At 44.3% G+C, this 27,031-nt stretch overlaps 1 protein-coding gene across 4 annotated transcripts in view; it reads left to right on the forward strand.

The window, feature by feature from the left end:
• The window catches only part of RIC8A (RIC8 guanine nucleotide exchange factor A), an 83,834-nt gene that overhangs the window by 45,344 nt on the left and 11,459 nt on the right, over positions 1-27,031 (forward strand). For 3 of the 4 annotated variants that reach the window (XM_040327511.1, XM_040327510.1, XM_040327512.1), the window contains 3 exons: positions 1,074-1,166; positions 1,607-2,221; positions 19,280-19,374. In XM_040327511.1, coding sequence (XP_040183445.1) covers positions 1,074-1,166; positions 1,607-2,221; positions 19,280-19,374 — 803 coding nt within the window. The remainder of the gene's footprint in view (positions 1-1,073; positions 1,167-1,606; positions 2,222-19,279; positions 19,375-27,031) is intronic. The other variant, XM_040327514.1, reaches the window with a different exon arrangement.

Here is a 27,031-nt window from a genome sequence, read left to right on the forward strand (position 1 = left end):
AAGAAAATCTTCTAATCCCTTAACATTAGAGTAGTTATAATGTTGACATTTTGTTCCCTAAAAATAACCTGTTGCTAAACAACGAACAACATATCCCTAGCATATCCCTAAAATTTTAGGGCCAGATCCTCATAGCGAGTACGCCGGCGTATCTACTGATACGCTGGCTTACTTTCAAATTACCGGCGTCGTATCTTTAGTTTGAATCCTCAAACCAAGATATGCCTTCGGATTGTAGATGCAATACTTCGGCGCCCGCTGGGTGGAGTTTGCGTTGTTTTCCGTGTCGGGTATGCAAATTAGCTTTTTCCGACGATCCACGAACGTACGCGCATCCGTCGCATTCTCTTACGTCGTCTCTAGTTGGGTTTTTCCGGCGTATAGTTAAAGCTGCTATTTTGCGGCGTATAGATAGACTTGCCATGTTAAGTATGGCCGTCGTTCCCGCATCGAAATTTGATTTTTTTTTATTATTTTTTGCGTGAGTCGTCCGTGAATAGGGATGGACGTAAGTCACGTCTAAGTTCAAAAAATTACGTTGTTGCGACATCATTTCGCGCAAAGCACGGCGGGAAATTTCAAAACGGAGCATGCGCAGTTCAATCACGCCCCCTAATCGCCGATTTGAATTCCGCCGCCAGAAATGCACTACGCCGCCGTAATTTACGGCGCAAAATCTTCCTGGATTCGACTTAAAGCCAGATAAGATACAGCGGCGTAGCGTATCTCTGATACGCTGCGCCTATCCAATTCTATGTGGATCTGGCCCTTAGAGTCCAGTGTGCTAACAGGTAGATGCAGAAAATCCAGATTACAAATGTCTGTACTGAGTGTAATATTGTGTGCAGGAACCCATGGATTTATGAAGTTTTATTTCTGATTATATTCTTGGCTTTCCTTGCTGCTTATAGTGCAGTGCTAATTGCTTTGCAATAATCTCCCGTTTAGGTTCCAAATATGTCTCTTGCTTAGGCAGTAGGTATATCTAGTTCTCTCAGGTATTTTTTAAATATGGGGTCTGCTTTGTTTTATGGTGATCCCTCTTCATTTTCTTTTCCTTTTCATACCTGTAGTTTAGGCAAAAGAAATTCCGAGACTTTGTCCCCAAGTCAGACTCGGACTATGACTCCGATTTCTCTGATGATCCAGAGGTTAAACTACGACAGGTGAGATAAGGGTGCCCTAGTGCTACATAAAGGTGCGGATATCGGGATACTATAGTTTTTATTATAAAAGTCACACAAAATGAATTTCTCACCTAATCGAGTTTCGGTTACCCGGTTAGTCCAACATTTTTGTCAGTTTCGCAAACAAAGACAAATTCGTACAGGTCTGCAGCAGATTTATCACTAAAGGTAGGACAGATTTTCCTTCAAAATAGACACACGACTAATTTGGACCTTTTTGTTCATTTAAGAAACTGGTTTTGGTCATATTTTGGTTTCAGAACAGACGCAGCATAGAAATTGATGCTGTCACAGGCAACCCATCAGATTCCTTAATTTTCTTACCAATCGAGAAATGACGAATGAAATTAGAATTTAATGGAGGATGTATGATTTGTTTTTATTCTTGCGTTGCTAATTTCACTTTTGCTTTTGTCTAGAAACTTGGAGAGTTGGTCATCAAGTTCCTGGAACGGGATCTTCAGCCATCTTGTCAAGTTGTCTGTCTGGAAACTATCCGAATTCTTTCACGAGACAAGTATGGATTGTCTCCCTTCACCAGCCGCTCGGCAATGCAGATCCTGGCCCAGTACGCAGGGTTGGACTACTCGGATGAGACAGAGGTGCCTCGTATGCCGGACAGTGAAAGTGTTGTGGAAGCTTTGAAGGCACTGTGTAACATTGTCTATAATAGCATTGAGGCTCAGGAAGTGGCCAAGGAGCTGCGGCTGGTGTGTGGCCTAGCTCGCCGTCTCAAGCTCTACAACGAGACCAGGTTGTCTCATGAAAGCAAGTTTTTTGATCTACGCCTTCTTTTCCTCCTCACGGCACTAAGGGTAGACGTCAGAAGACAGCTGGCCCGGGAGTTGAGGGGTGTTAGTCTCCTCACTGATGCTCTAGAAAGCACCCTTGCCCTGAAGTGGTCTGACATCTATGAGGTAGTTACAGATCATCTTGCTTCACCACTTGGCAAAGAGGAGACCGAGAGGGTGATGGAAATCCTGAAGACCCTCTTCAACGTCACCTTTGATATCAGCCGCAGGGAAGTTGATGAGGTGAGTTTAGGTATATTGTGGTTTCCGGAAAGTGTGAAAAATGGGTACTGTTAAAAAAAAAAAAAATTGTGTTGATACTTTTAGTTGCCAATCAGGTTTTTCAGTTTGGTTTCCCAGTGAAATTAAGAAGTCTTATCATTTCTAACAGGGTTGGAAATCTGAAAAGTAGATTCTGATTAGTTCCTGTGAGTTCTTACATCATTTTGTTCAGTGGTCTCCAAAACTGTGCCCCAGGGCCAGATGCAGCCCTTTGCTTGCTTCTAAATAGCCCTTGGGGCACTGTTTTCACCCACTGATGCTAACAATGTGGCATAATTCCCCCTCACTGACACCAGTAAAGGAGCAGAATTCCTCCCTGTGACCGCAAAGATGGGGCACAATTCCTCCCAACGAGACTCAATGGCACCAACAAGCGAGCACTATTCCTTCCACTGACACCAAAGATTGCTTATTCCCACTGACATCTGGAACTTTTTTCTGCTCCAATCTGAAGGACTGTAAACTGGCACTTTGTTTAGAAGGTTTGGAGACACCTGTTCTAGGGCATAATGTGGTTGGGTTTTTGAGTTGTGTGTAACTTTGCCGTTCCTACTAGGAATCGGAGGTTCTTGACAGTGGAGTGGCTTGATATACCAGGGTTCCTGGTAAAGATGAAGCCAGGGTCCCCGAACTTTAAGCACACCCACTGGTCCAGACTTGACTTGCCCAACCCCTTTAACTTTCCTGCAGTTAAGTTGCCCACCCCTATGTACCTAAAATCCCCAACTCCCATAACCACCTCCAAATGGGCACAGTTACCTTCCCCCCAATGCAGATAAGCAATCTATTTTCACATTTGCTCAAGGTAATGGAGAGCATATTTTGGCTCTATGGGTTTTCAAGGAGCAGGGTTCCAGTTTCAACCTCTACCTCTGTTCGCCACGTACCTGATTCCTAACATACAATTTTTATATATCTTTATGCTTAGGGGGTTATTTACGAAAGGCAAATCCACAGTGCAAACTACAAGTGCACTTGAAAATGCACTGGAAGTGCAGTCGCTGTAAATCTGAGGGGAAAATCTGAAATGAGGGGACGCTCTGCTGATTTTATCATCCAATCACGTGCAGGCTAAAATACTGTTTTTTATTTTCCTTGCATGTCCCCCTCAGATCTACAGCGAATTTACTTCCAAGTGCACTTTCAGTGGATTACCTTTAGTAAATAACCCCCTTAGTGTCAAATTGTGGAAAATGTTACCTCTTAAGACTAATATCCATTTTAGTTTATATTTGCTTTCCCCTCATTAATACAGGCAATTCGTTATTAATCTAAACCACTCCAACTCATTTGCAACCTAATTAAATGAGGAAGCCAGGCACTAGGAAGAGGAATAATGACAGTGGTAATGATGGCAACAAAAATGTAGAGTTTGGTTGGCAGGTTTTGGCTTTTTCTGACGTGTGTGTTAAAGAACTGAAATGAAAATCATAGATATTTGGTTGGTTAGACTGAAGTTAGGTGTACTAACAAGCTTGGTTTTCCCAGTCTTTGTGTTGCAGTGGTCTGTTCCGAAGAAGCATGGCTTGCGTGTTTTTTTTCAGCACATCTGATAGAACTCCGTAAAATGTCACTGACATTTCAGTAAAGTTCACAAACAAAAAAAGGAAACTGTGCAGTGTTTTGTGATTTGGTGCATTGGCATGGCTGATATCCTATGGCACACTAGTGGCTGCATTCTAGCACAGACAATTGTGTGAACAGGACCGAAAGTGTGGGAGCTAATTGAGGGAATGTAGCGTGTACCTAATCTGCTGTCACTGATTAGTGATCCACAGTCAAAGCCGAACTAAGCCAATCAATTTAACCTTTTCCTAAAATAGTTACATTACAGGCATGCTGTGAATGATAGCTGTCAGTTGCTTGTGCTCTTTGCAGAGCTGTCAAACCATCATATGGCTGGTGTCATGACTTTATCATGTGTAGCACCATGGCAACTGCAGATCAGAACTATGGCTAAGATGGCAGCTCCCTTGGGTGTAAAGAATGGGAAGATTTAGTTCTGCTTTAATTGTTTGCTGACCGCCCTATAGCATGTTTACTGCTTTAAGGCGGCAGCTGTGCGCTGTGTGTGTGTGTGTGTGTGTGTGTGTGTGTGTGTGTGTGTGTGTATATGTATGTATGTATGTATATATATATATATATATATATATATATATATATATATATATATATATAATTTTGCATACATGGGTGGGGGGCGCACCCACCAATTGTTTAATGCACAGGCAGAACAACGATCTGCCTATATTAACAAGGCAGATCGCTGTTCTGTCAATAGAGAAGGCATTGACCCGGTGTTCCTGCAAAGCAAGGACATGATCTTTGCCTTCCCTTAGTAAAAGCACATGACACACAGTACACAAGCACTGGCTAGGAACACATATAACCTTTTGATCGCCCCTGATGTTAACTCCTTCCCAGCCAGTGTCATAAGTACAGTGACGGTGCATAATTTTTAGCACTGATCACTGTAATAATGTCACTGATCCCCAAAAAGTGTCAGTGTCCAAATTGTCCAGCGCAATATCGCAGTCCCGCTATAAGTCGCTGATCGCTGCCATTGCTAGTAAAAAAATATCCCATAGTTTGTAGGCTCTATAACGTTTGCGCAAACCAAGCAATATACACTTATTGGGATTTTTTTTACCAAAAAAATGTAGCAAAATACATATTGGCCTAAATTAATGAAGACATTTTAGATTTTTTTTTTTTCCCCCATTACTGTTTTTTATTTTATTTTATTTTTTTAATTGTCAATCTTTTCTTATTTATAGCGCAAAAAATACAAAACGCAGAGGTGATTAAATGCCACCAAAAGAAAAGCTATATTTGTGGGGGGAAAAGACATAACATTTTTTGGATTACAGTGGCGCATGACCGCGCACTTTTCAGTTTACCTAACGCAGCACCATATCAGCCTTATCATGAAAGGGGGTAATCCTTTGGAGGGCAAGCGGTTAAAGTGGTTGTAAACCTCTGACATGAGGTACCAACAAAACGTATCCCTCTCTATAGTGTGTGCTTGTTGCAACCCAGTCAATCCAGAGCACCAAGAAACACTTCTTCACATATAACCAATTTGAATATAAGCAATAGTGACTGAGTTATTTGAAAATAGTAAAGTCTAAAAAAATTCTCTACCACCAAGTGATTTGATGAAACTTCTCTGTGATGAAACAACACATGGTAGTCAGGGACTCTTACCAAATCGTCGGGACCACCTATCTCTAGGATGGTCAGGCAGGCAGAATACCTCTGCGGGTTTAAAATGATGACAGCCAAGCCTCCAGGGTATTTGAGTAATACCCTCCCCTCCCACCAACACGTCCGAAATGTCCAGGGATGGGAGTTGGTCATATAAAACACAAACTCCAATAGTATAATACTGCAAGGATAATAAAAAAAAAAACGGCCAATTGTCTACTTACAAGACATAAGAAAAAAATGGGCTTAGATAAAAATCTTGCCGGTGTTCTGGCGATCTGGTTCCTACCATCGATATGGTTCCCGAGCCGACGGAAACCTCTGAGCGGGAACAGCTGTTCATCAGCTGTAGACGCGCTCGCTCCCAATGGCTGACTATACGCTCTATACACGCCGCTCTACACAGCAAGGGGCGGATGTGGTATTGACCAGTGTTTTTTTGATTGGTTATCCACGCCGCTCTTTACAGCAAGGGGCGGATGTGATACAGCCCCTTGCTGTATAGAGCGGCGTGGATAACCAATCAAAAATGCACTGCTCAATATCACATCCGCCCCTTGCTGTGTAGAGCGGCGTGTACTAGTGTATAAGCAGGCTTCAGGCAGCGGGAGCGAGCTCGTCTAAGCTGACAATCGGCTGTTGAGGCTCGGAGATTTCTGTGGCCTCCTACTGCGCCTGCGCAGTCGAGGCAGGAACCATATCGATGGAGGAACCAGCTCGACAAGACACCGGCAAACGAACAAGGCATACACCCAAACCTCCGGGATCACGTGGGGTCGCGATGGCGCAATAGCGCAATTTTTTTTTTAATTATTATTTTTATTATATAATTTATTTCAGCTGAAGTATAAGCAAAACCATTGCGGTAGGTATCAGTAATTGGTATCTGCAAAGGCTTACTTTTTTGTTTGTTTTTTATTATCAGTGCATCCCTAGTCATGTCCTTGGGTGGGTTATAGCAGTGTTTCTCAACTCCAGTCCTCAAGGCGCCCCAACAGGTCATGTTTTCAGGCTTTCCATTATTTTGCACAGGTGATTTCATCAGTTTCAATGCCTTAGTAACTACCACAGCCGTTTCAACTGAGGGAAATCCTGAAAACATGACCTGTCGGTGCGCCTTGAGGACTGGAGTTGAGAAACACTGGGTTATAGCGACCTCAAGTGGTTCTTTATAGCAGCAGCTCATTTTCAGGCTGAGTAATGTATGTAAAAAGGTTTGTGTTCTTTGACAGGGAAAATGTTTCTGATTTTACCTGCAATGACTCTGTTGGCATCCTGATTTTGGATGGGAAAATCACTTGGGCTATTGTGTTTTGTGTTGTGTTTTTGTTTTTTTTCTCCCCTGCCATTCGCTATTCTTCCTGAGATCTAGAACTGCTACGTGGTTGTCTGCACAATGCATAAATATGCATGCTCAGCTAGTACAAGCGTTTGTGTTTTAAAGTGAACCTGTGTTTGGGGAACAATGAGAAATCTGGGATTTAATTTTAAAGAAGGAAGAAGGAAGTGGCAAAAATGTAAATCTATATTTGAATGAATATGCTGGAGATTAATGCAAAATCATGTTTTCTCTGAAGGTGCTGAGCTGTGACCAATATGTTAGTATGCAAATGAGCTCCCTGATAAACCCAACAGCCAGTATAATTGGTTGTCAGCATATTAGTCAAGTGGTCTTTGAGGAGATAAAAGGAACAAGTTTGGAAAAGGAACAGCATTCCTTGTATGTTGTATTCTACTTCTAGTGCTGCAAATCCTTTACTTTCTATATGCAGAGTGCCATCTAGTGGCTGAAGTGGAGATTAATGTCTGTAGTGATTTTAAGCCCCATGCTTACTGAGCATTCCAGCGCCTCTGAACAGCTTTTCTCCTGGCTGGAGAAAACCTGCTTAAAAAATGCGGTAAAAGCTATGTATTGCACATGTGTGTATGCATGCTAATGCACTCTATTGGCCAGAATTTTCATTTATTCTGGCCATTAGAATCCATAAAAGTGCAAACGCGCCTAAACACCGCTAGCGCTTAAGGGCATTTATGCATGTTTGGGTGCGATTTATGTTGAGTTGCATCTTGATATAGCACAGTCATTTACCCCGTAGGATCCCGACGCGCTTACAAACATACACATACTAGGGCCAATTTTAGAGATAGGATCTGATTAACTCAAAAAACAGCATGTCTTTGGAGTGTGAGAGGAAACCAGAGTACCCAGAGGAAACCCACGCAGGTACAGGGAGAACATGCAAACTCCACGCAGATGGTGTCTGGGTCGGGATTTGAACCAGCGACCCTATATTGCTGCTAGGTGAAAGTGCTAAACACTACAACACTGTGCGTTCCGTGTTTTTTTTTTTTTTTTTGTGTGTTTATTTTTTATTTTTTCATTGTTCAAAGTGGATGTAAACCTTTACATATACCCAGTGAAGTGAACAGCCTCAGATGATACACAGAGATTAAATAAATGTCCCTACACCAGTTTTACATGTATATCTGCTGTCTTCAGCTTTTTTATATTCTTTAGAAAGTTTAGATTGTTTTAGGAGATTTTCTCTTCATGGGGAGCACTGCAGTGAAGCCCAAGACAGCTGATTGGAGAAAAGGCACACACCCCCTCTTCTCATAGGTAGAGACTTTCAGATCTGTTTGTTTGAATCGTTTAGCACTCTGGTTGCTTTTATCATATGTGACGGAGAACTTGTCAGAAGTTCACATGCTGATAACAGACGAATAGAGCTGGAGACAGCTAGGGGACACAGTAATTTGAAGAGAGATAAGAAAACACTGCAGATATATATGTGCCCAGCTCAAATTTCATAAATCAGGTTTACATTCACTTTAAATGCTGTTTTTTCTAACACCTGTAAACGCCTATGTATGGACACATAGGCTAACATAAAGGTGCGTTTGCAGGCTGAAATAAATAAAAAAAAACACCAAATGCCTGTAAAACTTAGCCTTTTAAGCCCAGTGTGCATGAAGCTTTAAAGCCCAACTCCATTAAAAGGAAAAAAAAATCCACTCAACACCGCAAGGGTTAATTTACACATTTATTGTAGACGCCATGGATTACGCCTTAATTTTCTGCAATAAGAACCACCTTCATTCAGAATGTCATACTGCAAAATTCAGCGTTTTAGAACCACTGGGAGTTCCTTCATCAGGCGAGTGATCACTATTCACTTTGCATGATGAAATGATGAAGAGCCACTAAAGATACCTTTTTCTCTATCAATTGTCTTATTTCTTCTCCTCTTCAACCCCCCCTCCCCCCCCACACCTTTAAATTTGGCATTTTTTTTATGGGGTTACTGGAGTGTGACAGGTATCCACTTTTGGTCAAATCTGCCCCCTCCTTTCCCCTGCAGCCTTCTGGGACACATCACAGGTCCCAGAAGGCTTCAGGACCAATCACAAAGCTCAGCGCGGCTTGTACATAAGCTGGCTGTGAAGCCTCAACGATTTACTGCCAGTTTTCCTTGGTGAAGATACCCGCGTCTGCATCCAATGTCGATTTGAAGAGGCTGAGGGCGGTGGTGGATCCAGGGACAGGTAATTGGCCTTATATTAAAAGTCAGAAGCTACAGTATTTGTAGCTGTTGACTTTTTACGTTTTATTTTGGAGGCGACTGGAGCGCCTCTTTAAAGTGAAAAATCTAAAAGTCCCTTCTATTGCTCTTTGCCGCCGCCTCCCCCTTCATTCATTCTGCATGGTCCTACTGTATGTAGGTGGCATGTTAAGGGGCTTTCTCCCTTTCTCAAGACTTGGGAATAGAAAAACTTCTGTTCCTGAGGACACCCAGACAACTGAGAATGCCACACGTTTAGCATCTCTGAGCAGGCTCCATGCTGTGGATGCTATTGGTGGCTGACACTTTCATCACTAAGCTCCACTGCTGGTCAGGGACTGTTGGGCCTAATGCTGTTCCTGAGCCCTGCCACTGGTCAGTGACTGTTGGGCTTAATGCTGTTCCCGAGCCCTGCTACTGGTCCAGGACTGTTGGGCTTAATGCTGTTCATGAGACCTCAGCCACTGGTCAGGGACTGTTGGGCTTAATGCTGTTGCTGACCTCAGCCACTGGTCAGGGACTGTTGGGCCTAATGCTTTTCCTGAGCCCTGCCACTGGTCAGAGACTGTTGGGCTTAATGCTGTTGCTGAGCCCAGTCACTGGTCAGGGACTGTTGGGCTTAATGCTGTTGCTGACCTCAGCCACTGGTCAGGGACTGTTGGGCTTAATGCTGTTGCTGAACCCAGCCACTGGTCAGGGACTGTTGGGCTTAATGCTGTTGCTGGACCCAGTCACTGGTCAGGGACTGTTGGGCTTAATGCTGTTGCTGACCTCAGCCACTGGTCAGGGACTGTTGGGCTTAATGCTGTTGCTGAACCCAGCCACTGGTCAGGGACTGTTGGGCTTAATGCTGTTGCTGGACCCAGTCACTGGTCAGGGACTGTTGGGCTTAATGCTGTTGCTGGACCCAGTCACTGGTCAGGGACTGTTGGGCTTAATGCTGTTGCTGACCTCAGCCACTGGTCAGGGACTGTTGGGCTTAATGCTGTTGCTGAACCCAGTCACTGGTCAGGGACTGTTGGGCTTAATGCTGTTGCTGACCTCAGCCACTGGTCAGGGACTGTTGGGCTTAATGCTGTTGCTGACCTCAGCCACTGGTCAGGGACTGTTGGGCCTAATGCTGTTGCTGACCTCAGCCACTGGTCAGGGACTGTTGGGCCTAATGCTGTTCCTGAGCCCTGCCACTGGTCAGGGACTGTTGGGCCTAATGCTGTTCCTGAGCCCTGCCACTGGTCAGGGACTGTTGGGCCTAATGCTGTTCCTGAGCCTTGCCACTGGTCAGGGACTGTTGGGCTTAATGCTGTTGCTGAGCCCTTCCACTTGTCAGGGACTGTTGGGATTAATGCTGTTGCTGACGTCAGCCACTGGTGAGGGACTGTTTGACTTAATGCTGTTACCACATCCTCACATTGCCTCTGACATGCCTTTGAATGATCCCTTTGCTGTGTTATAAGCTTTTTACTATTAAAATCCACTCATAAAGGAACAAGGTTTATGTCCTTTGACCCCACTCTGGGTCTTTGTCTCCCTGGAGGCTGGAAGAAGGCACATGCAAGAGGCTAAATGACCTTTAACTGATATGAGATAAGAGGGAGCTGCACTTTCAGTTGAAGAAACGAAACCAGAAATGTATATGAAGAAACCAAACTACAATATCTTTTAGCAGTTGCTGCATAGACTGCTGCTTTGCAAGATAAGATGGGTTTGTTTTGAGACTTGGGGTTAACGCAAACCAGACACAAATAAAAACACAAAGTATTCTAGAAGAGCTTAATAAAATATGTATAATGGGATAATCATCATTAATTTATATAAAGCCTCCAGGTTCCTCAGCGTCTCTCCTTTGTACTCTTTCACTATTGAATAGAAAAATACAAATAAGGTTTTGAGTTTTAAGGGAAGTGTTATCCTTACAGTATGTCCAATTAGAATCCCAGATCAAAATGAAAGCGGTACTAAATCCAAAAGTAATCATTTATTATATTGCAGCTTTCCATTTTATAGGCTTCCTTTCTTTTATTTTCTTTTACAAAGTTTTATTGATAGAAAAGTAGTCACAACAGGTTAGTGCAACAATGTGATGGTTACATCAAACAGAAAATGGAAAGGGGGAGTCCCAGCAGCGGGATGCCAAATACATTGTACAACGTTCAATGACACAAGTAGAAAAGGGGGGGGGGGGTGCAAATATACATAATTCTACTGTACTGTGATCATATAGAACACAAAAAAATACACAGCTATTCAGTATGTATCCCCCATTTGGTCTCTCAAAATTAGGTAACTTGTATCACTGTAACCATCGTCAATAAATCGACTCCAAATCATCACAAAAGTCTCACAAAAGAGTACACAGAAATAGGAAATGAAGTAGATAGACTACAGGGAGTAAGGGGACCTACAAGAGAGAGAAGAAGTAAACGAAAGAGAAAAAAAGGGGGGGGGGGGGGTCAGGAAAAAAGAGGGGGGGGAGCATCCAGAGACACTTAGATTGAGAGAAGTTGACTATCAAACCTGGGGGGTTGGTGATTCGATATCCATGGTTGCCAAACCCTAAGAAATTTACTGTGGGTATCAGAGGTGAAGGATTCCAATTTTTCGTTAATCATAATATCGTTCTTGCGATTTTTAACTGCCTCGAAGCCAAGTACGGGGGTTTTCCAAGCTCTCGCAATGGTCAACTTAGTATGATTAAAGAGGTGTTGGGCTAATTGGCGTTCCGGGCTGAGAAGTTCAAGGATGGGTTTACATAAAAGGGCTTCATAAGGGTCTCTCCTTAGGTTGGAATGGAACATATTACGTAGAAGGGAATAGACTCTAACCCATAGTCTGCATACCTTGGGACATGTCCACCAAATATGGGCCATTGTACCTTCCATTGAGCAACCCCAATAACAATAAGGGGAGTAAGAAGGGACAAAGCGAGCTATCCTGCCTGGCGTATAATACCATCTGTAAAATACCGTCTATGCATTCTCTAGGGTGAGAACATTCCAAGGGATATCGTCCTGATCTGCCAGTCCTCCGGGTCCAATTGTTTACCCAGGTCCCTCTCCCATTGAAGATGACATGCCCTCACTGGGGGTTTCCTAGAGGAAATGATGGAGGAATAAATTAAGGATATTAATTCCGGAGAGTGGGGTTGAGCCCTACAAATCCTTTCGAAGGGAGTCAAGGTGTATGGAATGGGTTGGGCTCTTATTAGATGTTGGAGGAAATGTTTAATTTGGAGGTAGCTATAATGTTCCCGAAGGGGGATATCGTGAGAGGATCTAAGGGCTTCAAACGTGACTATTCTCATGGGGGTAAACAGAGAATGGACATCAGTGAATCCATTATACTCCCACCAAGAGAATTGTTTAGGGTTCTCACAACTGGGGGGAAACAATGGGCAATGGCTGAGACGCCTTTCCTATATTTTCACCTTGAGATTTAGCCAGTAAGTCTGTTTATCCACTAAACAAGCTGTACTGGAGTGTTGAAACAAACCATTTAACACTGACAGGGGTGCTAATAATGATCAGCTTTTATTTTATTTAGGTAAAACCCAAAACGAAAAAACGGTTTGCTGTAACTGCATAACGTGTTAAGTCGTCCTAGACAATTTGAGCCTCAGCCAGTTCAGCAGTCACCAGCTCAGATTCAAAGCATCAATGGGCAAGCTGGCTGCACTCAAGTTGATCGATCAACTTAGGAACAGCCAGCATGTGGGATTTTTCTAAATACGTTTACTGCCAGCAGCTAAAGCCTCAGTAACCATTGTATTCTACTGGCCGGAAATGCACCCTGTAGCAGTGTCATGTCTTCAGCGTTGTTGCATTAAAAAAGATTTAAAAAAATTGTATTTACAAAAATGTGAGGGGTGTACTCTCTTTTGTGAGATACTGTATATACACTATATATATTACCAAAAGTTTTGGGACGCCTGCCTTTACACGCACATGAACTTTAATGACATCCCAGTCTTGGTCCCTAGGGTTCAACATTGAGTTGGCCCACCCTTTGCAGCTATAACAGCTGAAGAATTAGGAATGTGTTCATGGGAATTTTTAACAATTCTTCTAGAAGCGCATTTGTGAGGTCAGGCTCGCAGTCTGTGCTCCAATGCATCCCAGATGTTCTATCAGGTTGAGGTCAAGTTCCTCCACCGCAAACTCGCTCAGAATGTCTTAATGGACCTTGCTTTGCGTACTGCGCAGTCATGTTGTTACAGGAAGGAGAAATCCCCAAACTGTCCCCACAAAGTTGGGAGCATGACATTTGTCCAAAATGTCTTGGTATGCTGATGCCTTAAAGGGGTTGTAAAGGTTAAATTTGTTTATTTTTTTTTAATAACAAACCTGTTATACTTCCCTCCACTGTGCAGCTCATTTTGCACAGAGCGGCTCCGATCCTCGTCTCCTGGGGTCCCTCGGCACCTATCTCGGCTCCTCCCCGCAAGAGCTAACCCCCTCTAAGAAGCTCTCTCCCAAGGGGGTTAGCTTGTGTGCGCTCTCCCGTGTGATACACTTGGCGGCCATAGCTGCCAAGTGTATCGCTCGGCCCTGCCCCCCTCAGCATGCCGCGTCATTGATTTGATTGACGGCAGCGGGAGCCAAAGGCTGCGCTGCTATCAATCATCCAATGAGTAGCTGGGGGAAAGCAACGCGGGATCGCGCCCAAGGAGATTCGGGGCTCAGGTAAGTAAAACGGGGGGGTCCGGAGAGTGGCAGGTGTTTTTTCACCTTAATGTATGGAAAAACAAAAAGCTTTACAACCCCTTTAAGGGTCCCCTTCACTGGATCTAAGGGGCCAAGCCTAACCCCTGAAAAACAACCTCACACCATAATTCCCCCTCCACCAAGTGATTTGGACCAGTGCATAAAGGTCCATAAAGGCATGGATGAGTGAGTTTGGGGTGGGGGAACTTGACTGGCTTGCAACCCGATGGAACAACTTTTCTCGTCCACATCAGTGCCTGACCTCACAAACGTGCTTCTGGAAGGATGGTGAAACATTTTATTCCTATAGACACACTCCTAAAACGTGTGAACAGCCTTCCCAGAAGAGTTGAAGCTGTTATAGCTGCAAAGGGTGGGCCAACTCAATATTAAACCCTACGGACTAAGAATGGAATGCCATTAAAGTTCATGTGTGTGTGTGTGTGTGTGTGTGTGTATAGGCAGGTGTCCCAATACCTTTGGTAATATAGTGTGTATGTATGGATATGAACATAGAGAGATGGATATAGGTGTGTATGTTGGTTGGTCAGAATATAGTCACACAGAGAATAGTTTTCTCTAAAAAGTTTTTTTTGATTTATTAAGACCTCAAAAGCAAAATTATAATGCATAATAAAAGAAGATTGTCATTCGCAGCAAAACTATCTAATGGGCTAACTTGGCAAGCCTCTCCAAGTACAATAACAGGAATAGTAAGGGATAACAGTATATCAACAATAAGGTTGAAAACTTTCAAGACATGAAAGGCAACCCATAAGTACAAATTATGGTCCTGTATAGTTGTGAAGGTGCAGGCATAGGATGTCTGCGATGGTATGGCTTGCTAGGTTTAGCTGACTCGACCGGTTTCGCGCTATCTCACAGCCCTTCCTCGCGGAGTCTCAGTGTGGTTGGAGATAGTGTTAAGAGCATTGGTAATGATCCATAGAATGTAGGTATTAGGCATAGGGATTTCCTAGCAAACGGGTTAGCTATGTCCGGGCTGCTGGACGTATATAGATAAATAATGAAGTGACCCCAGAATAGGGTAAAAGGTCTTCAATGGAGGAGGATAATGCCTAGGGGGAAGGGAAGAAAAAAGGACGTTCCTTTTAACCCTTCCACAAATTAGAAAAAATGCCTGGTAGCAAAAGTACAAAAGGTAACCATGCCTGATTATCAGCCTAAACAGAGGCTATTGGGGCAGCGGTAGACCTGGTTTGGTAGTAGCAGTGGCAAATTTCTCCACTATATATAAATATGTATGTGTGTGTGTGTGTATATATATATATATATGTATGTGTGTGTGTGTGTGTGTGTGTGTGTGTATGTATGTATATATATATATATATATATATATATATATATATATATATATATATATATATAAATTGTCCATGCAAATTAAAAACCAATATACACTGTGATAAGATCTCCCCAGTCCACTTACTTGTAAAAAAAATAAAGTTGTTTAGTGAGTGGAATTATTTTTTTCAGTTTTTTAGCTCTTGTTTTTTCTACATTTCCAGTTTCGTTTCTCTAGCTTGAAGCAGCTGTGTCATGGGAGGAGTTCCTATTCTTGTAATTACAATATTCTGTGTTTTCGCCTCACAATTTCACAGCGGTTTTCTCATTGTGGAAATAGAAATGTAATGTGTACAGAAAACAAAACCTCCACTGTAGGTAAAGTGGAATGAAACTCAAAGTATTTGCTGTGTACTAGGGGACACTTGGGGTCCATTACACCATTGGGGAAACTCTTTGTGTGCAGAACATACATACGCTGCTGTGCGTTGTGTTATAACGCATCACAGTGTTAACATTGTTTTTTGTTTTTTTTTAACTTTAACTTTATTTTTAAGTAGAGAAAATCGTCATAGTGGACTTTTGAGGCACACAATACAATTCCTAAAGTCCAATGCTGAGTACAACAAAAATGACCCTTGTAGTGGGGCCCTCCGCATTCAATGCTTGTTAAGTCCAGTGGGGGGGGGGGGGGGTAGAATGAGAGGCTGCATTACTCTCCAGCAGGCTCCTCCACCGTTCTCTTCTCTCTGAAGCTCTGGTCTGTGAGCAGTCCCTTGGCTTCATCATGTATACGGTATTGGGCTCTGTTCACACTTGTGCGAATTGTCTTGCAACTTTGTACATCAATGTGGCATGACAAGTCATTCCCCATGTTTTCCAATAACTCATTCATATATGCGTGTCTTAAAGTTGCAGCAACTTCAAAGTAGTTCATGCACTACTTTGGTCCGACTTTAATGCAACTTGAGGGCCATAGACTTCAATGTTAACCCTCAGAAGTTACATGAAAGTCATACCTAAATGTTATACAATGCAACTTGTGTACAACAGTTGTCCATTGTCACTGGTCAAAGCTGAAGTCATGTCAAAGTTGCACTCCAAAGTCGGCACAACTTTGGAGTCAAACAAGTGTGACTAGAGCCTTGGAGTCCTTTCACACGGGCGTTCTGTATGTCCGTTTTTATTCATCCATCCGTTGACGGATGAAATAGACATGCATGTACCTCTATGTGGGATAGCGGACGTTGGCGGATGAAAAAAAATCAAGGCGAAACCCAACCCCCCGCCAAAATTTTTATACAATAAATAAAAAAATAGCGTGGGGTCCCCCCCTCCCAAATCCATACTAGAGCATGCAGCCAGGTAGGTCAGGAAAAACTGCCATTAAAGCTTTGGCCGGGAAACCCAGCCGTGTTTATGCTCCACCGCAGTGTTTCCCATATGAAAACTGCCGGGAAAAAGACCACCGGGAATCACGGCAGGACAAAAGAGGCCAGATCCACATACCTCGGCGTAAATATCAGCGGGCGTAGCGTATCTCGGATACACTACGCCGCCATAACTTGGTGCGAAGGGTTTCTTAGCCACAAAGAATTTGCGCCATAAGTTACGGCGGCGTAGTGTAAATGTGTCGGCGTAAGGGCGCGGATGTCAAATGACAAAGATGTGGGCGTGTTTTATGATAATTCAACTTGACCCCACGTTTTTCGACCTGCTTTCGACGTGAACATAATTTACGCAAAGCCCTATTCACGAACGTTTTACGCAAAGGACGGAAAATTCGACGCTGGCCCGACGTCCATACCTAACATTGCGTACGCCTCATAGACCCAGTGGTAACGTTACGCCGAAAAAAGCCTTACGTAAACAACGTAAAAAAATGCGCCGGCCGGACGTACGTTCTGAGAATCGGCGTATCTAGCTAATTTGCATACTCTACGCGGAAATGAACGGAAGCGCCACCTAGCAGCCAGCATAAATATGCACCTAAGATCCGACGGCGTACTAAGACATACGTCAGTCGTATCTAGCCCCCATTCAGGCGTATCTTGTTTTATGGATACAAAACAAAGATACGCCGGAGCATCCTAGAAGTTACGCGGCGTATCAATAGATATGCCGACGTAACTTCTTTGTGGATCTGGCCCATAATGTTCTAATTTTTCCTGTCGATAAAACTGCCATGGAGCATATACACGGCCAGTTTTCCCGGCCGAAAAGCTGTCATGGCAGGTTCCCCGACGTGTGTACGAAGCCTTTTCTCCCCCAGCTATCTGAATACCCAAAAGAAGACTGCATCTGATTGGATGAGAATTTCCTGCTTGGCTCCTTTGATTTTCTGATCAAAGTTTGTCGAGACGGATATGGCCAGCATAACTTCCACATGGCTACCAATCGCATTCAGACCTGCCATGGAAGATTGAATTTATTGGATTTTGTGGATTTCTTTTTTTTCTTAGCACAGTTGAAAAACGTACTGGATAACCATAGCAGTTCATTGATTGGTTTGACTCGTTCTGTATAATCTGAACAAACCGCACATAACAAATACAGAAAATAAGATGAAACAACGTGATCTTGTCTTTCATTATCCTGACCTGTCATTTAAAATGTGATTGGTTGCTGTGGCTTTTGGTACTCGCACGTTTATCGCCCTCAGCCCAGCGTCACGAAATGCGTTTGTTTAAAGATTGCCTTACGAAATTTTGAGATGAAAAAACACATATCCTTTGCAGCATTTAGTTTTTTTTACATCAGCCTAACGTCCAGCGGAGGACAAATTGTCTGTAATTACTTGATGGCGTCTTGTGTATTTCTTGTAGCGTACGTTTCTGCTACCCGCTGGCTGTCATCACAAAAGAAGACGTCCTTTCATGATTAGTCACAGCGGTTGATGCTCTTAGTCAGAGCCGACGCAAACCACAGTGACGTCAACGGCAAACTTTCTTTTTTTTTTTTTTTTTTTTTTTTTATATGTTGAATTTGTCAATATTGATTCCTTTCTGGCTCAGTGCCGTAATTAAAGGGTACGTCTACCCAAAACCAATATTTTAGATACCCGCTGCTTTTCTTCATCCTTGACTTCAGCTGAAGGATTGATACTCCCTGTGTTTGGTTTGGTATTGATTGTATATAGTAATGAAGTAAAAAAAAAAATATGCTAATGGTGAGAAAGCGCCTGTTACATCCTCAAGAAGTTTAGTATGTGATTTAACCTGCTGGGCTCCACTCAGAATGAAAATATCTGTTTTTGGTAAACTTTGCTTTTTGCCCATTATCCTAAAAAAAAAAAAAAAAAAAAAAGTTGACAATGAGAGCCTTTTAGTAAATGCCTCCTTTTTAATAAATGTAGGTACATAGGGCCAGATTCACAAAGGAGATAGGGCGGAGTATCTGAGATACTCCGTCGTATCTATGCGACTGATTCATAGAATCAATTACGCATAGATATCCCTAAGATCCGACCGTTGTAATTGTTTTACACTGTCGGATCTTAGGATGCAGTACCGCGGCCTGCCGCTGGGGGGAGTTTGCGTCGTTATGCAAATTAGCAGTTACGGTGATCCACGACGGATTTTCGCGTTCGATACGTCGTCCGTAGTCAAGTTTCCCGTCGCAATTTTAGTCATTATTTGACCTGCCCTAATTTTACACAGCAATCGTATTGCTGTATAAAGTATGGCCGTCGTTCCCGCGGCGAAATTTAAAAATTAACGTCGTTTGCGTAAGCTGTCCGGGAATACGGAATTACGCTACGCACGTCGCCGTTCGAAAAAATGACGTCACTGCGCGCAAAGCACGGCGGGAATTCCGAAACGGAGCATGCGCAGTAGGTCTGGCGCGAGAGCGCGCCTAATTTAAATGGCACACACCCATTTAAATTACGCGGGCTTATGCCGGAGGCCGCCGGCGTAGTTTTCATCGCAAGTGCTTTGTGAATCGGGCACTTGCGATGAAAACTTGCGGCGGTGTAACGTATCTACGATACGTTACGACGCCGCTAGTCTACGTGAATCTGGCCCATATATCTTATTCGGACTATATAATTATTTATTTGTATAGGGGAGAAATGAAGTTCACATTGTTTACAATGCCCTTTGAAAACTTTATTCGTCTTTTGTGTTTGGAGATAAATCCCTTTTTAGTGTTGGCATAAGGTATAAAAAATCAACTTAATATAATTAATATTTGCACGGTTTCCAATGCTAATTATCTATAAACCCTTTTTATTCTTTCTACAGGAAGATGCAGCGCTGTATCGCCATCTAGCGGCCATACTTAGGCATTGCTTACTCAGACAAAGTGATGGTGAAGACAGAACAGAAGAATTCCATGGGTAAGATTCTAGAGCTTGGTACATTAAAGTGTTTGTAAAGGTTCATATATTTTTTTTTTATATGTTATACTTACCTGCTCTTTGCACTGTGATTGTGCACAGAGCAGCCTCAATTCTCCTCTCTATTGGGTCCCCAGCTGCTGCTCCCGGCCCGCCGAGTGCCCCCAGAGGAAGTGCTTGCTCTGGGGTCTCAGCCAATGAGGGAGAGAGAGAGACCCGGGAGAGCTTCTGCTCTGCTCTCTTGCACTTCACTGGATTGGGCTCAGGTGAGTTAACGGGGGGGGGGGGGGGATTTTTGAGGACTGCTGTACCAGATCACAAGTGAACTGTGCCCAGGGCTGCCTCTTCCAAGCGGTCTACCTGGACATGGTACATTTAACTGATCCTGGGCATGGCTTGGAGCAGTCGCACTACAAAAGATAAATGGACCAAGGGGATAAACCGCCCCCCCCAGGACTGGTTAAAAGTGCATCTTTATTAATGTCACTAACCTAGTGCCCACTGTTCTGAAGTAATGAAGCACATCCTTGCATTTTGCCAAACATGTCCCTCTCCACTTACAGCAGTCTTTTTCAACCTTAAGGTTTCTTCAGTGATGCCTTGGCAAAGTGCCTAAAAATTGATCAACAATCCTATACAAGCCAGCAGGTGGATCAAGCCTGCCTTTTACTTGCACAAAGCCATGAGTTTTCATTACGCACCATTACGACTTTCTAGACACTGGCAATGGCGTCATCCATTAATAAGGTGGATGTCTGTTGCCTCAACAGGATTCTTGTTTGGCCCTCTTGTGCCCCTCTCCATCAGGGCTGGGTGACATTTGCTGACTGATGGAGAGAAATTGAAGGAGAAGAGAAACATTGGCATACTAGTCAGTACCTGTGTGCAAAATTGTATTTGGAAGATTAAATCACCTCTAAAATTAGGTGTCCTAAGTGTGGCTGTTGCTGCATTGTTTAAAGCTATTAGAATATTTTTTTAGATTTTAGAACAGGGTGCCTCAAGACTGTCCATAATTTTTGAAGGGTGCTTTGACTGAAAAAAGGTTGGGAAACCCTGACACAGTGCGGATCAAGGCATAGAAAGTGAGTAATGGCAAAACATCAGCTGCAGGAAGACCACAGACCATACTGGTGACTAGATCTTTGCCCTCTGTATTTTTGGGCACAATGTTGTTCAGTTTCACTTTAATTGGCTTAGTAGTTAGCACTTGCAGCACTGGGGTCCTTCGTTCAAAGCCTGTTCAGAATATACTACACTCATTGAGTTTGCCTGTTATCACTGTGTGTGTGCGTTTCCTCTGGGTGCTCAGATTTTCTCCCACCGTCCAAAGATATGCTGGTAGGTTAATTGGCACCCGTTTAAACTGGCCCTGGTATGTGTATGGATAATGCATGTGAGATGAGGAACTTAGATTGTAAGCTCCTTTAGCCCAGGGACTGGTGTGAATTTACAGTGTTTTAAAGTGCTGCGTACATTGTCAGTGCTATATAAATACCTGTATTGACCACTTCAGTACCAGGCACTTACACCCCCTTCCTGCCCAAGGCAATTTTCAACTTTCTGCGCTGTCGCTGTTTAAATGACAATTGCGTGGTTATGCAACACTGTAGCCAAACAACATTTTTATAACTTTGTTCCCACAAATAGAGCTTTCTTTTTGTGGTATTTGATTACCTCTGGGGTTTTTATTTTTTGCTATACAAATTAAAAAAATAATTGTAAATAAGTACGTTTTCACCTTCACTGATAAAGCGGCACCGATGAGGCGGTACTGACATGCAGCACTTATGGGTGGCACTGATATGCAGCACTGATGGGCATTCATAGGAGGCACTGATAGGTGACACTGGGCACTGAAAGGCTGCAATGATGGGTACTTATGGGTGGCACTGATGGGCATTGATACATGGCACTGACATGTGGCACTGATGCTTATCCCTGGTGGCACTGGCAGGGATTTTGGGTGGGCACTGGTTGGCAGCTGGGCTCTGATGAAGAGGCTTAGTGCTTCGAAACGCGTTGGCCGGTGGTGACTCCCTTCACATACTCTACGATCGATCGGAGTATGGTTCGAGGTCATTTCTTTGTAGCTTATGTCGACTAAGCTTTACTGCGACTTTTTTCCCACTACATTTGTGAGTAGGCCCTGTATATATTTTTAATATTATTAAAATCATTTAACGGTAACGCACTAGGCTGGTGCGCCTTTGTTTTCTTTTCTCTTTGCCACTAGGATATCCCCATCCATGAAGGGCAGCAAGGCCAGTGGCACCGTTGTTGATATCATCTTTATGGGCAGTTGACTCTTGGATTATCCTCTCGTGCGCAGGAGAATTTGTTTTCTGTGTTTTAAAGTACTGGTTGGCAGCTGCCTGGGCATTGATTGGCAGCTGCCTTGGCACAGATTTGCATTTTCCTGGTGGTCTAGGGGGCATATTAATAATATGTATAGTATAGTAATCCAGTGTGGATGCCCATCCCTGGTGGTCCTAGGCAGCATACTGGTGGTCCAGGGCGGGGATCCGAAGGGGGTCTGTGCTGATAGTTTATCAGCACAGATCCCCCCCCTGTTAGGAGAGCAGCCGATCGGTTCTACTCACGTCTGTCAGACGCCAGTGAGGAAAAGCCGATCAGCTCTTCCTGTTTACATTGTCATCAGCCGCGATTGGACATGGCTGATCACGTGGTAAAGAGCCTCAGACTGACACACTGCACCACCGGTTTCCGCGATGTGCACCCCCACGGGCACGTGGCGGCTGTTGTCCTGCTGAATGTCATATCACATCCAGTCAGGATAACGCAACCACTTCCCAGATGTCAATTTGCTATTGACCGAGTGGGAAGTGGTTAAGTAAGATTCAGTGTGCTGGTTTTATAGTTGCATTCGCCTTGTAGTGATATAACTGATATACACCAGTCAGCCATAACTTTATGACCACTGACAGGTAAAGTGAACAACATTGATTATCTTGTTACAATGGCATCTGAAAGTCAGTGTGGGTATATTAGGCAGCAAATAAACATGTTGTTCCTGAAGTTGATGTGTTGAAAGAAGAAAATTGGGCATTACAGTTTGTTGTATGGAGCTGCGGTGCCACAGACTGGTCAGGGTGCCCATGCTGATCTGTGTCCACAGCAAGAAGCAAGCACCTACATTAGGGTTGCCACTTTTTCTTCAAGCCAAACCCGAAAACTTTAGCGGCACACAGCAATTATTTTATTTTTTCAGTGTACACTAAAGGATTGTAAACCGACCTGGAACACCTTTGGGCACTCCAAATAGTAATGCGGCACGCATGGTGCCCCCTCACCTTCTTGTCAAGCCCTGTTCTGAGCCACATTCCTGTCTGAATAATGTGTCCGGGTTTCAGGTGGACTGAAACCAGGACACATGATTCCGAACCCGACAGGTGGTAACCCTAACCTACACTGGGCACGTGAGCATCAGAACTAGAGCACGGAGCAGTAGAAGGTGGCCTGATCTGATTGTGTGTGTGTGTGTGTGTGTGTGTGTGTGTGCATGTGTGTTGGAGATGGCACCAGGATGTACTATTGAAAGAAGGCCAGCCGGTGGAGTCAGTGTGAACCCTTGGCAATGTTCTGCTGGTAAACCTTGGGTCCTGCCATTCATGTGGATGTTACTTGACATGTACCACCTACCTAAACATTGTTGTACACGGTAAAGCTTGCCATGTACAATCCTCCACACCACTCACTAGAAAAGGGTGCTAGCCCAGATCGTTGAGCTGTGCAGGTAGATAAATGCAGGAGATGTTATTGTAGCAATGACATCAATAATAAAAGCTAGACACTTTTATGCGCCTGTCATTAGTAAGCGCTCAGATGGTGTGAAATGCATTGATGTTTCCTTCAGCCCATAAAGTGTCTAACTTTTATTATTGAGGATGTAATTGCTGCAATAAAGCGGATGGTTTTTTTCTGAGTGCAGCTATCCAAGTCTCCTGCATTTATCTACTTAAAGCGGAGGTTCACCCAAAAGTGAACCTCCGCTTTTCGGAACAACCCCCCCCCCCCTCCGGTGTCACATTTGGGGGAGGGGGGTGCAAATACCTGTATAAAACCCCCCCCCCCCAATACCCGTGTCACCCCCCGTTGTGTTTTGGGAAACACTCGGCTCCCAAAACACAACGGGAACCATTGGGAACTGCACAGCGTGACTCGGGCATGCGCAGTAGGGAGCCGGGCAGTGACGCCGCAGCGCTTCACTTCCCGATTCCATTACAGAGGATGGCGGCGGGGGAAGCCGAGAGCCGAGCTACCGCTCCGGCTTCGGCGGGCGACTTGGGTAAGTGTTAGTTTTTTAAAAGTCAGCAGTATGACTTCTGACTGCTGTATTTGTAGCTGCTGACTATTTAAAAAAAATATTTCAGGTGAACCCCCGCTTTAAACATTGTTGCTGACCAAATACACCCCTTTGTGGAAGCAGTCTTCCCTGATGAGTGGCCTCTTTCAGCAGGTTCAGGAATGGTTTGAGGGACACAACAACGCATTTGAGGTGGCCTCCAAATTCTCCAGATCTCAATCCAATTGAACATCTGTGTGATGTACTGGAAAAACAAGTCTGATCCATGGAGGACCCACCTCACAACTTACAGGACTTAAAAGATCTGCTACTGACAGCTTGGTCCCAAGTGCCACGGCATACCTTCAGAGATCTAGTGGTGTCCATGGCTCCATAGGTCATGGCTGTTTTGGTGGCAAAAGAGGGAACTACTCAATATTGGGTGGATGGTCATGACGTTATGGCTGATTAGTGTAAATCTTACCACAGTATTAACTTTTCCACTGTAAATAAGGAAAAAACGTGCTTAAACAAGTGGGTTACAGGGTAGGCCGGGGCCCATGGCCTTGAAGGACTGGAGTTGTGGATTCAGCAGAGAAACTGCCTGCATAGAATCATTGTCAGTAGGAGACATTGGTGCAAAAAGGGAACTCCATACAGCATCTGCTATAGTGCCATACAAAGTTCATGGAAAAAAAACTTTTTTTTGTTTTGTTATAAAACATTGTAAATAAGTACGTTTTCTCCACTGATGGTACTGCATTGATGGGCACCGATAAGGTGGCACTGATGTGGTGGCATTGATGGGCACTAATATGCGGCACTGATAGGTGGCACAGATGGGCACTGATAGGTGGCAAGGATGGGCACTGATAGGCGGCACGGATGGGCATAGATGGGCACTGATAGGTGGCACTAACGTATGTGTTGTACTAATGGGTGCCAATCAGTGCCAAACAATGCCTGCCAATCAGTGATGCCCATTGTGGGCACTGATTGGCATCCATTGCGGGCACTGGCATCTATTATTTCTGTCATCCCTGGTGGTCTAGTGTGTGTTTTGCATCCCTATGTTTTACATCCCTGGTGGTCTAGTGGCATCCCTGGTGGTCCAGTGTGGGCATCCTCGGGGGGGGGGGGGGGGCTGTGCTGATAATCGATCAGCACAAACCCCCCCTGTCAGGGGAACAGCCGATCGGCTCTTCTCTACTCGCGTCTGACAGATTACCTGCTTTTCCTGTTTACATCGTTTACATCGTGATGAGCCGTGATTGGACACGTCTGATCATGAGGTAAAGAGTCTCCGTCGGAGACTCTTTACCTAGATCGGTGTTGCGGGGTATCAGACTGACACCCTGCAACAACGATCACCGCGATGCGTGCCCCCGGGAAAGCGCAGCGGCTCAATATCCTGAGGATGTCATATGACGTCCACTCAGGATATTAAAAACCACTTTGCCAACGTCAATCTGCAATTGGCGGGCGGCAAGTGGTTAAAATACAACTTTAAAGCAAGTTTTCTGCATGAAAAAGAAAAACTGTTTTATGTCAGCAGCTACAAATACTGGAGCTGCTGACTTTTAAAATAAGGACACTTGCCTATGCAGGGCTCCCGCGATGTCCTCACCCGAAGCAGACACGCCCCTTGACTCCCGGGTACAGGCGCCGTCATTTTAAGTAAGGGAATCAGGAAGTGAAGACTTGTGGCTTAACAGCCTGGTACCTTACTGCGCATGCATGAGTTGCACTGCGCGTTCTGAGTGGTCCTTGCTGTCTTCTGGGACCTGTGTGTCTCCCAGAAGACAGCGGGGGGATGGGGACGACAGATGGAGGAGGGGCCAGACATGGCGCAGAACACCATGGATACTGCGGCGATCTTTTGCTCGAAGTGGGAGGAAATGCCTGTATTAGACAGGTATCTGCTTCCCCCTGTAAGGTGCCAAATATGACACCGGAGGGGGGGAGGAATCCGGACAGTGGAAGTTCCATTTTTGGGTGGAACTCCGCTTTAATAATCAATGGTCCTAAAAACTCACAGGATCTGGATCCCGTCCTGCTGGGACAGAAGATGGAGCTGTTGGATCAGGCGAGGAGAGCCGAGGACACTGGATAGTATCTCATCCAGCCTCATGCTGATTTGTAGTGCATCGGGAACGCATTTGCTCATGCTTGTGAGTGCATTCTGACCATGCAGGGTCCTCTGCTCTCCTTGCCTGATTTGACAGCTCCATCTCCTGTCCCAGCTGTTCCTGCAGAACGGGATCCAGATCCTGTGAGTTTTTATGACCGTTGATTATTAATCCTGTATTTCCTGCTGCACTTAGATGGCGCTTTCTCTCCTCTTTCATTTTGTTCCTGCATAGAATCATCATGTTCTTTCCATGCTTGTGGAATTCTTGCCTGTCTGCTCAGAATTGCTATCAAATTTTAAGAAAGTTCTGGTGTGTAAATTTGACTTTCACCTAAAAATGGTGGCATTATATTGGACTGTAAGCTTCTTTGAGAACAGGGACCAAAGTAAATGACTTTTAGGTAGATTCAGTAAGAGTTAGGCCGGCTTATGAGTAGATAAGCCGACCTAACTCAGAATCTACGCCGACTTATGTTTAAGCGTATGCTCAAACAGATACGCTTAAACATATCTAAGATACGACGGCTTGCGCCATCCTATCTTAGATTGCAATATTTCGGATGGCCGCTAGGTGGCGCTTCCATTGCGGTTGGCGTAGACTATGTAAATGAGTAGATACGCCGATTCACGAACGTACGCCCGGCCGACGCAGTACTTTTACGCAGTTTACTTAAGAGATAGGCCGCGTAAAGTTAGAGCTAGGTTCTAGTTGGAATAGTAATGTCAAGTATGGCCGCCGTTCCCGCATCGAAATTCAACTTTTTTACGTCGTTTGCGTAAGTCATCCGTGAATCGGGATTTACGTCGTTTACGTCCATGTCGAAATCAATAGGCCCGTGCGGCGTACTTAGCCGCAATGCACACTGGGAAATGTAGGCGCCCGGCACATGCGCAGTTCGCAAAAAACGTAAGGTCAAGCCCCATTAACATACAACACGCCCCCCTCAAACACATTTGAATTAGGCGCCCTTACGCCCGCCGATTTAGGCTACGCCGCCGTAACTTAGCAGGTAAGTACATTGTGAATCATGTACTTGCCTCGCTAACTTACGGCGGCGTAGCTTAAATTCCTTAAGCTACGCCGCCGCAAAGTTGAGCAAATGTACCTGAATCTAGCTATTTGAGTTTTCTGTAAAGTGTTGCAGAGGATGTTGGCTTTATATCTAAACCTGTCATGAAAGGCCTGTATGAAAATACCAGTTCACTGGCTGCTACAAAGA

Source organism: Rana temporaria, chromosome 10, assembly GCF_905171775.1.
Source record: "Rana temporaria chromosome 10, aRanTem1.1, whole genome shotgun sequence".
Lineage (NCBI taxonomy): Eukaryota > Metazoa > Chordata > Amphibia > Anura > Ranidae > Rana > Rana temporaria.